Consider the following 16,662-nt stretch of genomic DNA (forward strand, 5'->3'; position numbering starts at 1 on the left):
AAAAAAAGGAAGCAATAAACCAAGCGGAATCCACAGACGAAAAACAAAATCAAGATGCCACCTTGTGCCAAAAATATTCCCAGTTTGGTGCACTTGTTAATGATGTACCACATGCTCAAAAAATTCTTCACAGCCCGCAGGGGTGGTCGTTCTTTTAAGACAATTGAGGAAGTACTTTATCTCTCAACAACGCAATTTAAGTGTCTTTCTAGGAGTGAAACGTGAGACAGAGGCAAACAATAAATCACATCCCTGTTTAGAGCGAGCGTCTGGCACGACTAGCCAGCTTCGGCTCCCCAGACCATCACCACCACCTCCCTCCTCCTCCTCCACCACCACCACCGCCGCCGCCTCCTCCTCCTCCTCCTCTCCTCTCATGCTCTCCATCCCTCATGCCTGTTAAAGGCTTGTCCTGCAGGGCCTGGATGCACTTGTGTGGTACAACAACAGAGAAACCGCCCAAAGCTCTTAACAGCTCTTCCTCTCCACTTCCTCCCTCCCTCCATCTCCACTGCTGCTACCACCACCAGCTCCTCTCTCCCTCTCCACTCTGCTCTGTCTTTCCCAGCTGCACCGGCGAGCTGTTCCGTATGAACTGCTGCCAGCTGAAAGCCTGCTACTCCTGTGAGATTGCTATTACTCAGTGCAAGCAGGGCTCTACGTAGCCAAAGGGCTGCTCTCCGAGCTGTAGATCTCCATGTTGTGACTTGTCAACACGGGAAAAATCGTTACCAAGGCTGAGGCACTTCCATTCCTCACAGAGGGGGTTCTGATTGCGACCAGGCAGACAGGCAGGTACTGTACTGAAGTATTAGGCTGACTACTGATTTTGTGCTGCAGAGGACTCTCTGCTCAGAGAAAGCACTTTGAAATGATTAGATAACACACATCTGAAAAAAAAAAAAAAACCTTTCCAAGTTGACCATTTCAGATCAAGTTTTTTTTCCCTGTGTTACAATTTGAACTAAACTTTGTTACACTGTACCGGAATTTATTTTTAAGACACCTAACTTACCACAGGCTCGAACAGTAAGCTTTTTAATGCTTGTTTACTGTGACTGGTCAAATGCATTCCTTTACTCTTTATTAAACAGTCTTTATATTTCTATGAGCGGCACGCCTCTCTGTCAGTTCTTCTGCTAAAAATGTCGCTGAATTGTATTAAACCAGCTGGGGGAGATCCAAAGTGTGACTGGGTGAGTATCACATGAGCACAAAAACCATCCGTCAGCCAAGTCCCAAGTTCGATTCCCAGCCAGATGGATCTTTACTACAAGTCGTTACCCCGCTCTTTCCCCCCGGGCTTCCCGTCTCTCTCCGTCACTCAAATGCAGAAAAAAGGCACAGGACTTTTTCCTTTCTCAAACATATTTAATAAAGGGGAAAAAGAATAATATTTATTCAATCTTCAAAAACTCTAATATCTTCTAATCTCCTATAACTCAGGCCAAGACTGCACATTAATGCATTACCACAAGGAAAAAAAACTGTCCAAGTTTGGGGAGCTTTTTCTTTTTCTAAATCAAAAAAAAAAAAAAAATCTAATATTTTTTCTGCACAAATACTGTGATGCTCAGTCTCACCATCTAACATAAAAACGTCATTACTGACGATGTTCCAGTCACACTACTATGTGTACATGATGCTTTATCATTGTAGCCCAGCAAGAGCTTGAAGTTCAAGTGCAAATCATCCTGTATTTACAACCTTTAGCATTTGGTACTGTTATAGCCCTTCTCAGTATGCAAGAGACCGACTTGCATGATTCTCCTCCATTAATTAAAAAAAAAAGAAAAAAAATGCACACAGACGCTTGGGTCGTGAAACCTCAAAAGACTTGGCGAGGTAATATAACAATCTGCATAACTTGTGTGAGTGTGTCTAGACACAAAAGGATTATGTCTGGCTTACCACTTGTCATTGTGTGGTGCTTCAACTAGCTATGAATCCACAAAGATCCAAGCAGGCCTTGTAGTTTTGGTTTGACTAGCACGCTGTGGTCTAGGTAACCGTAAGTGCACGCAGTCTTCCAAGAAAACAGATTTCTTTCGTAAACATGTCAAATTATCACCAGAAATCTCAGCACAATTGTTCATCTTCTGTCCCAACACATACAAAAAAATGAATTTCTGTGATGCTGTGTGTCTTTATGTTGCTTTAGCCCAGACTTGTATTTACTGCAAAAAGAAGTCATAGGAAATCCAGGCTCGTGGTTTTGTGTCTCAAAGTATTGTATTTCTGATTTCTGTATTGGTGATAAAATCCAATTAAAGTGAAAAGAAACTGAATTAACGACAAAAAAAGACGAAAAAAAAACTCCATTGTGCTTTACCAACGTGACACTGACCAACACACTTGAACCCGAGTGTTAGGAGTTTTCAATTGACATGCCTGCATTCAGATGTTCTCGAGTAACAAACATAACCAAAATCTAAGAGAGACATAATACCAAAAAACCCCCCAAAAAAAACAAACAAACAAACAAACCCACTCAGTAAGGTATTAGCCTGGTTGTGTAAAGAGCAGTTAGCATTTCAAATGATGCCTTCAACAGGATGTGAAACAGAATTTTTTACAGCGCGTTCATTTCACATTATTTTCAAGTAACAGATCCACACAGAGTTTTGCTTCTTAAGAAATGTTTTTTTTTCCCTTTTCTTTTTTTGTAGTCTGTGTGCTTTGAGCCAATTGTCTGAAGCAGCAAATAAGGTTAACATTTGGTATAAATATTGATCTTCACCCTGAGGCTTAGTTACTTCTTTGAAACCAGGCCCATTAAACCTTGCCCAAACTCGCATCACTCTCAGTGTTTTTCTGTTACTATTAAATGAAACACAAAAGGCAGCTGGACTCTTCTTCTTCTTTTTTGCTTACAAAGAAGAAGAAGAAGAAGAAGAAGCAGGTTCCTCTTCTCTCAAAGACTATACAGCGAGAGAGGCGTCCGCCACCTTTCCCCTGCCCTATAATTCATTTCTAAGTTAAAGGCTGTGTATCATTACTCGCTTGAGCTCTACTCGCCCGACGTCGCCAGTGCACCCAAGCCTCATCAACTTGAGGGGCAGCGGTGGTGATGTTAGGGTGTGTGTGTGTGTTGGGGAGGGGGTGTTCTTGGCAGAAATTCCCCCACAAATTTTATGCCAAGAGCGAAATGGAAACCTCCTCTCATTTTCCTTTCCCCTTAATCCAATGTTTTCAAGCCCCAGCCCCACCAAGGTCATTATAATCATAGCAAGTGGAAGGTAGCCAGTGACCCGCCATTACAGTAAGCTCCAGAGCCACCCAGTCTGTCAGCTATTGGCTGACAAAGACGAGCAGAGTTAGATCTAGAAATGTCCAACGCAACTCCATTTCAGCTGAAGATAACCAGGGGCGGACGGAGAAGGCTCCTCCCCAGTCGCTGAGGACGGTGCTTTTTGTGATGTGGCTCTTCTTGATTGTTATAGAAGCACGAGGGGGTGCAGAGCGGGTGATCCGAGTAAAGCGGAAGCTGGGATATGGACATTTTGGGGACAGAAGGCGGCAAAAACGCTGCTTCTCACATTTTCGAATGCACAAAGTCACATGCAAAATATCCAAACTTTTACGCATTTTAACCTAACTTTGAATCGCAAGTAATAAGGCAGCAACATTACACACACACAATAACACACCACAAGGTCATAAAGAATGGCTGTTTTCATTGTGGCACCAAAGGTCATGTTTACTTGTCAGAGTGAAGGCGCCATACTGTACTGTGACCTCCATAGCCAGCTTATGTACCCACAGACACAACACACACACACACACACACACACACACACACACACGAGGTTGTGTGTTCACTTTCATAACACTTTCACATGTGTGTGCCATGCACACGCACTTAAAGAATAGTCTCCACTCACAAGCTGTGCCACAGACAATAGGACACTGCACACTGGGCAGCACAGCCCATATATCTGGGTCTGTGCTAAGATAAAGCACCTCCAGCATTAAAGCCAGTGTATTAGCTTGCCCTTTTTCACCACAGATGAAGAGATTTGAAGCTCGATATTGTGCTCGTTGGCTGGCACACCACTAGGGTGTTGTTGGCTGAATAATGAAAAACACACAGACTGACAGCGAATGGCATGGGGTGACACTTCCATTCTAGAGTGGGAAGATCCAAAACAAAGCGCAAAAAGCTTCTGACAAATTCATACTTTTCTGTGACAGTTTGTTGACTGAGGAGGGAAACAACTCCTAAATCAGAAAAAAAAAAAAGCAGCTTTCATTTAGAGCCAGGAACAGGCACAGCAGTGCTCCAGTACAGTGCCTACACGGGAGTGCATGGTTTCAGATACGTGGGTGAAGAGTATTTTTGTTGCAGGCCAATTACGAAGCGGCTTAATTGAAAGGTTGATGTGCTCAAAAAGAGAGAAAATACTGGGACATCTTGTGTTGCTGATCCAGACTATACATAATCACACTGTGCCAAACAGCTTTTATCACGAAACCGTGTGCACCTTCTGAAAACACCGGTTGTCGTAAATCACAAATCTTAAGCAACCCCTCTCATTCCCCTCTGCTTGGATCTTATATTTTAATCAGCTCACCGCTCGTCTGATAGAACGGTTCATTTCGATTCACACACTATACCAAATATTTACATTTTAAACTAACAAACTCCATCCTTAAAAGTCAGTGCCTTTACCTTGCTGCTTCTTTCAAAGTCTAGAATGCAAAAATTGAGATGGTTTAATAGATATTCAAGTGCTGCAGCCCCCCCCCCCCCCACACACACACACACACACACACACACACCCCCCCACACACACACACACACAAAATACAATTTATTTGAATACATATCACAAAGTGAGTCACTCCACCTGAGCAGGACTACAGACGTGTTCTTATTTCCAGGAAAAGCCGAGTATAAGCTCGTAGGAGTACAGTGGGCTGTACAGTAGAAACCCCCCACCCCCAATCTGAAACCTTTCTTAAAGAGAGAATGGCAGAGCAAACTGATGAATACACCTCACAGAAAAGGGTCACTCTCACCTCACGTGTGAAATTAATGTGTCACTGCTTGCATTTCAGGGCTACGGGGAGCGCTCGACACACGTCATGACACACAAGACTTTGGCAAAACACATGCCTTTGCACAACTACCGTTAAAGACACCCTCCCTCTAGGATGTGTAGTGATAGTACGCAGGCTGAAGTGGATTCTTATCATTTAAACGTCGTGACCCTGCTTCTGCGCGGTTCATCCATGTGACTTACACACTCCTTATGCAGCACATCAGCGAGGACTCGCTGTCAGTCAAGTCTGGAGCGCGCACACACACACACACACACACACACACACACACACACAGTCCCTGCACCCACTGTCACCTCGTCTCCACCTCTATGCCTCCCAGCCAACCGCTGCAATTTCCCCAAGTTCAAGCCTAGGTCAAACACCTGAACAGTAGATCAGTTAATATTAACAGTGGAGAAAAGGAAAATGGGATCTGTGCTGGTTAGGCCGAGCAGCTCCCCGGATCTGACATTTAAGAAATGATGATGATGAAGAAGAAGACAGTGCCATATAGACAAATGCATCAAGCCACTGTTGATGTAAACATGAATCACTCATTATTCATTACATTTACATACTAATATGACTAATTGTGCTCTTTTGCTTACGCACGTGTTGGGCAAGAATGATTAAGAGCAGACTAAATGCCACTCTTGGATAAACCCTTTAATAATAGTTGTCATCGGCCACGCTAACGTCTCCAGCAATTCTCTAGTGGTCAGAGAATGTCACTGCAGCTTTTCATTATCTGGACTGATAAAAGGCACAATACGAACATCCAAGACACGGTAGGGTCAAACACACAAAAGTAAAAAGGAAAAAAAAACTAGCTTCTTCCCAATTCAGCTTCAGCACGAGATTCTCTAATGGGCTTTCTGCGGCGTTTGCACGGCGTTACCGTGAGAAACGTAGTAAAGAAGCACAAGTGTCGTTTCCTTTTTCTAACCGCGTTATTGATCGTAGTCTGTCTGCAATGAATGGCTGCAAAAGGGAAGGGGGGAAAAACCCTGAACTTCAGGTGACCGACCATGGCTCTGACACAGCCTGCATGCAGACTGGGAGGGGTAGGGGGGAGAGGAAAAATTGCATTGCCTCGGAAAGAAAAAAAAGAAAAGAGAAATTAACCATACTTTAAAAAATTAAAAAAAAAAAAGTCGATGACAAACAAGCGAGAAGAATTTTCGTCTCTACGACTGGGGAGCCGCAAAAAACTATGAGGCGAAAGTTGGACGTTTATTGCCGACAAAATGAAGTTTACCGAGCGTTGCTAGATAGCGCTATTGCTAACTAGGAACACTGGAGTACGGGTAGCCAGAGTCTGGCTCGTCTGATCCGACTGACCCTTCATTTTATTGCGGCCAGACTCCCAGATCCTCCCCTTTCTACCCGAAAAGCGACCTAGCGGAGGCGAACGCATTACCGAAAACGCTCGGCCGTTATCGCCCCACACGCACACACAACCGACACATATGCCAACTGACCGCAACCTTTAGCGGAACCGGACCTTTATCGATTATACCCTTATTAAAGCCACGTATCATTTATCCACTCACTGCCTAGGCTAACGTTACCCATCGCCAACAACATGGCTGCCTCGCTCGGACCTAAAAAGGGGAGAAATAACCTACGCCGAGTCTTTTGTCTGTTTCACCTCTTTAACCCTAAACTACTGCGCAAAACACACGGAGAGCCGTTAAAATTGCACAAAACGAGCGAACGACTTACGTGAAGGCAGGCGCTTGGGTTGCTCCTGCTTCCTCCTTGGCATTTTCCCCCGTTTTTAATCACATTCTCGTCCTTGTTTAGGGATAAGGAGAAAAAAGGTTTTTCCCATTGAGACTGGAGGCGCCAGTGATGGCAGGGACTTGGTCGTGCACCTGGCTTTGCTCGGTTTAAAGTGTATTGTTGGGGGAATGGGAACACACAGGCGGAGGAGGTGCCGCTGTTGTTGTTGCCGTGTCTTGACTATGGCTGCTCTCGGTGCAAGTGTGTCTCCGAGCCCCTAACTAACACTAATGCAGGGATCAAAGGGCAGCAACAGCAGAGCAGGCAGACACGCGCGCGCACGCACACACACACATACACAGACGCGCGCTCTCTCTCTCGCTCACACAGGCGCTCACACGCGCGCTCTCTCTCTCTCTCGCATACACACTCACTCACTCACTCAAACGCACACTTGCGCGCACGTACACATTGGAGGAGCTCGCCCCCGAGAGCAGCGTACGGACAAGGTGCCCCCAAGCTTTCAGAGTGTATTACTGAACAGAAAATATATTTGAGAAAGCAGGGACATAATTCGGCGGAGAGAGCATATTGATGGAGTCGGGTTGCATTAAAGGGAGTCAGGGCAATTTCCTTCCCACAAAAACAAAACAAACAAAAAAACCATTATAAATAAATAAATATATTTTTTATATGTATAGAGATAAAAAAAAAACAAAAAAAAAACAGCGCGACAATAATTTATGCGGTGCATGCAAACATGAATGCACATCTTCGCTTTGACCTGCTGGTGGAACTCGCTAAATCCGGGGCGAAATTTAACATTAAATTCAGCGCTCTGTGGATACATTTTCACTAAAACCCTAATGTATATATATATATGTATATATAATCCTTATCACGATTAATATTAGCCCTCAATTTGCGTCACGGTAAAAGTTAATAATAAATGGAAATAAATAACAGGGGGCTTGTGGTGAGTACGACTAGATGCAATGCATTCTTCTTCTTTTTTAAATTTAATTTCAACATAATTTGCAATGTGTATGAAAAGTGCAACAAGAAGAATACACTCAGGCTTCACACATGTCAAACTTCATGTAAAAAAACGGCCTGCAGAGTTATTCCTGGAGTTTGTCTATAATAAGAACAGTTTTTTAAAAGAGTGCATTTGTGTGGAAACCTGTATTAAATCAGGTGGGGGAAAAAACAAGTGTCGGTGTCAGAAAAATGTCCAACAGTTATCCAACCCAATGTAGTCATCTCCCCATCAAAGTTGAGAGAGAGCAAAACTGGCCAGAGCTGAATCCTCCTCCCTCTCAGCTGGGTGTTGGGGCTTTTTCACAGCGCAGGCTGTCCCCCACTCCCTGCTGTTGGACTCCTCCAGGCTGTGTTCTGTTGGCCTGCCGCGTTCTTTCACACCTCGGCCGTGTGTGAGCAGAGCTGTGTCTTCATCCCTCCATCCTTCCATTCTCCAGTCCTCCTCCTGCCATGCCTTCCACCCACCCCCAGCGGAGGCGCAGGAGGCTCGTTACCGTGGCAATTAGTGAAAAGCCCAAATTAGCCCTCTTGGCTGTCCACAGGTGACAAAGACACTTTGCATTTCTGCTAATTAGGAAACAGAACAACATGATTAAATGGGGCCTATCAGGAGGAGAGTGGACAAACATGTTCCACAAATAGCAAAAGAGCGATTTTATATTGCATCTCCTGCATGAAATGATTAAGACACTCCATTAGGTTTTTTTTCATTTGTGGAGAGGATAATGTTGGGTTGTGATGCTGAATATTACAATGATTTATATTAAAATTTTAATAGAGTTGTCCCAGTGTGTTTGTGGCGTGTAAACAGCTGTTTCTCCCGTGCACATGCAGATGGACAAAGACAGGTTCTCCAGGCAGAAAGCTTATGAGCTGGGAAACAAAAGAGGTTCAAATCGTTTAGGTTTCTTTCTGCTTGCAGCTTGTTTTTTTCTCTACAACATAAAATATGCAAAAGACAAGACCTCTAGACGGTTTCTTGCACTACATCAGAAAGAAACTCTTAGTTTAAACACTAAAAGATAAACGTGTAGAGCGTTCACTGTGGACAGAGTCATCGAGCTAACAGGCCTTATCACAGATGACTTTACTGTATTTACTTTCCGATCAGCTTCCATGCATACACTCCTGCAGAGCGAGCTACTTTTGATCACGCCATCAGTGATGTGGTTTGCAGTTTTTCGATGAAATCTCAGATAAATGTGCGTTTCTTCTTGCTGGAGACAGTTTTCTTGTTTGCACATTTGTAGCCTAACAGTGGCACTGCAGATCTCTCCTTTAAGCCATCGCGTGTCGTGCTCCTGTGCAAAATCGTGGTCTGCTTGTCCACCCTTAGCTTATTACACCACATTAGTGATCATTAATGATAGCAAACTGTATGTTATATCACACTCACTTTACAAGGCTGACTTCTTCAAGGCACAAATCATCAAAGAATATCTTTTGCATTGTCTCGGAAATGCCATAATTTCCACTAAGCATTTACATTAACAGCAGATCAGCCAAATAGGACACTAGTGTTTGTCTTAGTGGAGCTTTTTTCTGTTCCCCATTGAGTTTGGTCACCATGGGGAGGTCACAGCCTGTTCTCTGACCCTGACAATGCCAGGCAGCTGAGGTAATGCGAGCAACAGGGCAGCCTGCTGATAGTAGCCATGGCAACAATGACATGACCTCACTCACGGTTGAACCTAAAGGTCGTTCCTCATTGCTCAAGGGAGGAATGCTTCAACTATTTTGCTGGTGACAGCCTCTTAAAACTTCTCACATGACCCTGGTGGAACACATGTGCAGCGCGTGTGTATTCGTGCATGCACTAATTACATCTTAAGGGCCGTGTGTTTGTGTCTGCTTTGTTAACTAATGCGCAGTACATCCGAGGTCAATTACAATTTCTTTGTTTCACTTCCCAGTAGCTGGTTTAGGTTTCAGGCCTCTGATGAAAGCTCATATTGTCATGTGGCATTATTACTACTTATTAAAATGCTTCCCTATAGTGGCACAACAGTTAGTGGGGGCTAAATGAGTTTCAGGTGCTTCAGTGGAGCATGGAGCAGATTGGAAAGAAATGGGCTCGCTTGCTTGTGTACCTTGGGGGTAAACTGAGCATCTATCCACTTTCTTCTTCTCCTCCTCTGTCGCTTCCCCTACCTCCCTCTCCTCAATCCTCTCAGGCCCCATCCTGTGCTGGCTGGGCTGGGCTGGTTGGGCCAATGCTAGGCTCAGTCAGTCAGATGTTGCCCTGGGGTAAACAGCAACATCTGTCCCCTGCCCAGCCATGACTGTCGCTGAGTGATAAATCCTTGGGTGGCTCGTGCCAGCGCTGTCCGGCGTGCCACCTGTCCCCCCTTCCTCCTACACAATATCCACAACCCAGCCCTTACACACACATATACACACACACACACTTCACCCTATTTACACTTATCCGCCTTCATCCTGACAGTGTGACAGAAGCAGGTGGTTCACTCCCTTTTTGCCCTCTGGCCTTCTATGCTCTCGTCCTCGGTTGGCACATTTATGCAGGGTGCGAGCAGGGTTGTCGCCTCTAGCAAATACCAATGGAGAACTCCCTGCACCAGGTTTTTTTAGCAGCGGGTCTCCTGGAGCCTATAGGAGTTGCTTCTCTGACTCAGGAATAAAAGTGTGAGGATCAGATAAACAAACTTTTACAAAGGTCAATAAAATGTTCAGTGAAAAAAAAGGGAAGCATCACAAAGTGCTGGAAATTTACGAGTATGTGACTCAAATGACAATAATTTCAACTTATTTAAGGATTTCCAAGCTCCAACCCAGCTGACCTTGAAAACTGAGCTGCCAGACAAAAGAATGCACACATACAACTTTTACTTATACTTTCTCTCTCTGTGTGTGCTCGTTTGTGTGTGTGCTTTTAAGTGCGTGTGTGTGTGTGTGTGTGTGCATGGCACGTCTCCCGCTACTGCTTCCTCTCTCTTTCCCCTCAGCTACTGTTAGTGTGACAGAGGCAGGTGGCCAACTTCCTCCCCTTTGACCTTCAACAGTTTCCCCACAGTAAGGAGACAGTGCAAACACACGCATGCACACACATTTCCACAGACACACATATACAGAGGAGGAGCCTAGGTTGCCCTGGGTGAACTGGGGCAGAGGTCTTGCAAAAAGCCCTGGAGGGAAGCGAAAGGTCCTTCGACTCAGGGCCGAGAGTTATTTTAGCGCCAAACCTGACAGGGCTGAATGATCATCACCACGGTGACAAAACCTCAGTGAATATGCACATCAGAGAGACGGAAAGATGCAAAAACTTATGGTTATAAAAAATGAAAGAAATCATATACGAGCTTATTCGTGACACACCCTTTGCAAACACTGGTCTACAAAAACTGTAGTGCTCTTTTTATCATTTCAAACGCTTTGCATACTGAATAACGGCACTTTTTTTAAAAAGAGAAACTCACACAGCATTAGGACTGTAAAACTCTGCCACCTGCCTCTAAATCACTTTTACTCCTGAGGCTGGGTGAGCAAAAATAATTACAAAGAGTATTATGAACTGCTTTTCATTTGTCCACCTCTCTGCGCTTGGCTTGCCTGGCTATCTTTTTTTTGTTTTGTTTTACAATATGTCTGTACTTATCTTGTAAAAAGCCAGTGTTATTTCAGTAATTATTTCAAAAATAATAATATCGAGTGATCATTTCAAGGCTCAAATATTTCCTTTGAGCTTTTACTTCGGGCTTGTGTGTGCACTATTTGCATGTTTGTTTTTTGCCTCCATGTATGTGTAAGAGGACCCCTGCTGATTAATGTCACTTCGCATTGTAATGGAGCGTGCTGAACATGTTCGGATATCTGTAATGCGTTACCAGTCTCAGCTTGATTTTATTGCCATGGTCTAATAGGATATTGCCACTATCACAATTTGGATTAACTTCCATATCACTGCTGTTAAACCAAGTGAGGTTTCCGTGTGTGCATGCACACAAATAATAGAGAAGGGGTGGTGGGAGGGGTGTCTGTCAGGGTGGGCTTCTGTGGTCGATTAGTTTCGCATTCAGCACCTCCTTCATAATGTATCTATCCGGTCTTGTCACCACAATACTTCTCATTTGCTGTAAGTAATTCTGGGAGAAATGTGGAGATATTTTTCACCCTTTACCAAAAATAATGCACCGTCTAAATTAGCTATGAGGGGTTGCTGTACCAGCAGTTGGGCTTTTTTTTTGTTGCCAGTTTTTTTTGACTGCCTTGCCTCTGATACACAATCATAAATACACAGACACACGCAGGTATAATGCAAGCCAGTAAGGAGGTCTGGCATGCTTTTGTACAAGCAGGGAGCTATATGCAGAGGAGGCTGCCCTTGGTCTGTGAGTCCTTTGTCTTCCTGCATCCCCAGGCTCCACCTCTCTCTCAGCCAGCCCTCCAATGGGAGAGCCTTCAGGTGTTGACCTTATCGGGTGCAGGTCAAAGCCAGGTCAGGGATCTGTTGCTAGGCTACCATCAGATAAGTGGCTAGGGTAGGCAACAGTGGGCAGCGCTGTCATTCAGGGCTTGTCATGTAATCTTGTTCATTTGCAGACAATTGTCTGGACGTCAGAAAGGCTATCTGGCCCATAATGTTGTAATGAAACACATTAAAATATTAAAACCAGCCATGCTGAGCATTGGCAGCTCCACTTGGCACATGGCGTTTTTTTACAGTCATGCCAACTGTCATGCAGTAACATGAACCCCCGAAATACGCTTGTGTGGTGGGCTGTGTTGAAATGTTAGAGATGTAGAGGATCGAGTGGTATTTACTTGTTTTTTTTTATTTGAAAGTATCCGCTTTACAGACTTTTACCCAACTTAATTTAACAAATAAACGCATTCATTATGCAGACATACTGCTATGTATCTAGGGGATAATCTATTTTAAATTAGGTCTAAATAATGCATAAAAATGATAGCACTTTTTAATTTATGAACTTCATTAAATAAAACTTTCTCTTGGTTAATAATAAACTTTATGTTCCCACCAGTGTGTGTACATACGTGTGCATTTTCCTCCAAATATTGTACATATAAATGGATTATGACTGGATCATGACTCATGGCTCATATAGGGGTACAGGTGGGAAGGCATCTTCCTGTTTGCTAACCTACAACCTTTAAATAGTGTCCAAAGACAGATACACAGCGATCTGTCTGAACAGGGAACGCGAGAGCAAAAAGAAGGAGGCAAATGAGAGAAAGAAAGAGAGAAAAAGAGAGAGATAGTTGTTGCATCTTCACACAAACATGGTCTGTTCTCCCACTCTGCCATTCTGCCACCTGGACCGAGCTATGTGGGAGACTGCGCCACACAGTGATGAACGACACCAAACAGAACAATTTCTGTTCACACTGCGGGTCATATGGCGTAAGACGGGTTGACACAGCGTCTGTGTCACATAACAGGTTCCTCTTTGGCGACACCTGCATTTTGTCAATGTCAGCCACCCGGCCGTTCAGGTTAACCGTCGAGTCTAAGAGGAAGTGGCCTTCCAGAGGCCGAGTGAGGACCTCAGACAGTTACACATAAAGACACATAGATAAGGCACGTGGCAATTTATCCATGCCAGTCCTCGTACTGTAGCTCCAACATGGGATCTCGTCTGTTAGATTGGCGCATTGTGAAAAGAGGTTCTCAGTGTCTGGGCGCTTGCCAGCTGACATTCCACGAAGACAAATTGAGAGAGAGGCTCCGGCAGATTTATCGGGCCATTGGCTCGCCTCAGGAATTCTCTTGTAACATGGCACTCCTGTGAAAGGGATAAAGAAATTAGTGTAAAACAGCCCCCCACCACCCTACCCCCGCCCCTACCCTCTCCAACAGCACCCGTTTAGATATCCAGTGCTAGCTTGTAAACCTCTAACACACACACACACACACACACAATTCCTTTTTTTTAGATATAAAAGTGGATGGATGCAAGATGGATGGGTCCTCTTATTTCTATGAATATTCAAGAGGGTGGGCAAAAGAACATTGCTGTATTCTGGCTGTTGAGTCACAGGTCCTCAGTGGCAGGAAGCACTGCTGGTCAAATGACAGAGAGAGGGAGAGACAGAGTCAGAGAGAGAGGGATGGAGGAGAGATAGAGATATGCGTGTGTGTGGGATTTGAAAGGAACTGCTTCTGGCTGTCTTGGATATTTATTCCTTTCTAACGCAATGGGGTGTTTGGAGATCCAGGCCAGCTATGTTCTTAATGCTACAGCGAGGACTGGGAGCATTCTTCTGCACTTGCCCGTTTCTGGTGTGTGGATGCGAGAACACATCCTCAGACCAAACCTTTTGTTGATAGAGGGAAACCTGTTTTGGGACCTGATCTATAATACGATCATTAATAAACTGCAAGTTAATAGGTAATCCTTGCACTTCATCAGCAATGCGCAGAGTTGCGAAAAGGTGCAGTTTATCCCACACTATGATCTTATCCTAAACCCAATCAATTAGCTTTAAATTCAGTTTAATTTCATTTATATCGAACCCAATCACAACAACAGTTATCTCAAGGCGCTTTATATTGTGAGGTATGGACCCTACAATAATACAGAGAAGACAGAGAAAAATCCCAACAGTCAGATGACCTCTTATGAGCAAGCACCTTAGCGATGGTGGGAAGTAAAAACTCCCTTTTAACAGGAAGAAACCTGACCAGACAGAACCTGGCTCGGGGGGGGGGTCAGTAAATATTATTAATTATCTTTCATTTTCTGCTCATTTAAAATAACAGCAACTACATTTAATTAACTATCTACGTGATGCTGACTGTTTGCAGATTGGGAAAAATGAACATAGAAAGTGTGGCCTTATTTATCTATTTTTTAATATTCATGCAACCCTGCACCATATTCATCATCAAATAACAAGGATTAATCATTAATTACTTGCACAAGCATCACTGTTGGAAAACTGCTTCCCGCTTTTGCATACAATAGAGCTCTAATGCCATCGCCCATATCATTTGTCAGCATCTAGAGGTTATCTGCCAAGTTGATGAACAGAGAGATTGGCTATGAAACACAAGGTGTGACAGTATGGCAATATGTTATAGTATGCAGGCAGGGCTCATCAGGAAAGAGAGGACGAGCGGCTTTGTTCCAAATGTCACAATGCATATTTATGGGTGCACTGGAGTGGCTCCTTGTATAAGCACCATTCACCATCTATCAAGCAAAACCACTACAGTGTCCCTTTGGCAACTTGGTAGCATAGCGCTGCGTGCAAAGTGATCAAACTGGCCCATCTTGCTGTGAAAATGGTCATTCGGGGAAATGAAGTACACTGAGCTTAACGAAGTGCAATTATTGGCCAGTTCAGACAATTATTTTCACGACAGGATGCTTTTTGGCAAACTTATCCAACTTGCTATATTGTGAAAAATAAAATATATTCTTTTCCTTCCCTGATGTGGAACAGCTTTGAAATGCATTCCCTCCTTTCCCCAGATTGAGATATAAAAGGGAAACGGCAACATGGGAGAATGTCAGACAGAATGACAGACAGACAGCCAGATACAAGCCCACAGCATAAGCTCCACTGAGCTCTCTTTCCACTAAGGAGGATCTCAGGAGAGTTGTGTTGGCTGGCTGCGCTCGGGCCATACAGCACAGGATGGGCAGTCTGACTGTCTGGCTACAGTGACACTCCTTGGGGAAAGAACATGGCTCCGGGGCTGTAGCTGATTTGAGATGGTCTCAGGACTAAACCCTGGGGGACATCAACCAGGCAGAATTGGTTCTCTGAAGCTCTCTTTTCAGATTTTTGCAAGCAGTGGAGCTCGATGGCTGTGGAATGATGGGAACAAGAACGGGGCTTTCATCTTGACTGTGAGCAGCTCAGTGGTTTTCCTCCAAATTACAGGGAGTGATTACATCCCACCTAGCCTGCCTTGTGCCACCCCCTTCTCTAAGCACGGGGCCCCCAGGCCAGCCAACCTCTGTCAACTGTCAGCGCTCATAGCTGAGTCATTAAGTGGAAGTTGAGCGACGTGTCATGGGCAAGAAAATAATAAGGAGCAAAACTCAAAGCACAGGGACACTCCTATTGCTTCTGTGGGCAATTTACCGATGCATAGAAATGTAAATTCTTCAGCACTTCCCTGCTACAGTGAAGGGATTCAGAGCTCTGTTTTGTGGATGTGCAGTAAATGTGACGATTTGATCAATTGTTTCGGTAAGCGGCCGCGCTGTTGTACAGTTAAAAGAACAGAGGGCAGCCAAGATGTTTAAGCAAGTCAACCATTTAAAGGAACCCTAGGTGCCACAAAAGTAATAGATACAAGCTTCAAGACATGCAACTGAGTTGTCCTGGTCGCCTTTTAAAGGAAGAAAAAGGTTTCCCATCACTTCCAGGCTATTACCTCCATACAGTTTGGGATTACACAGAAGCTAGAGAAGGGATACTTGGTCTACCAATCTGTTTTTTTATTTGAAAAGTCCCCCAAGCTTTTCCATTATCTTCTCCATATCAAGCTTGACCTGAAGAGAAAACCTGGCTTCAAAAGGGTCAATGCAGTCTAGACTTTCTCCACATCTTGCACTGCCAAACCACCTCAACCCCCATCCTGCATATTGCTTTAGGATACAAGAGGGATGTGCCCCCTCCTCCTTATTCCCACTCACCTCAAGCCCCTGCCTGCTTTGGTCCAGTCCCCCATTTCCCACCTACAATAGCATCTCCCGTCACCGTAATCTTTCTATTTCACAAGCCCATCCCTCGGGGTTAAGAGGTCTGGAGATGGAGACGGGATTTGTCTGTCAATTGACAGCACTGCTGTTATGCTTTCTGGCTGACCAGGTTTACACTGCATGGTCAGAGAGGTTTTGAAGAAAAATGACT

The 16,662-nt window shown here is 44.4% G+C and overlaps 1 protein-coding gene across 3 annotated transcripts in view; it reads right to left on the reverse strand.

Annotated features, from left to right (window-relative positions):
- Window positions 1-7,134, reverse strand: part of znf827 (zinc finger protein 827) — a 73,237-nt gene extending 66,103 nt beyond the window's left edge. For all 3 annotated transcript variants that reach the window (XM_013909284.1, XM_005726949.1, XM_005726948.2), the window contains exon 1: window positions 6,772-7,134. In XM_013909284.1, the coding sequence (XP_013764738.1) occupies window positions 6,772-6,814 (43 nt within the window). In that variant the 5' untranslated portion in view covers window positions 6,815-7,134. The remainder of the gene's footprint in view (window positions 1-6,771) is intronic.
- Window positions 7,135-16,662: the final 9,528 nt, after the last annotated feature.

The sequence above is a fragment of the Pundamilia nyererei genome, unplaced genomic scaffold (genome assembly GCF_000239375.1).
Source record: "Pundamilia nyererei isolate P.nyererei 1_Seehausen unplaced genomic scaffold, PunNye1.0 scaffold00022, whole genome shotgun sequence".
Lineage (NCBI taxonomy): Eukaryota > Metazoa > Chordata > Actinopteri > Cichliformes > Cichlidae > Pundamilia > Pundamilia nyererei.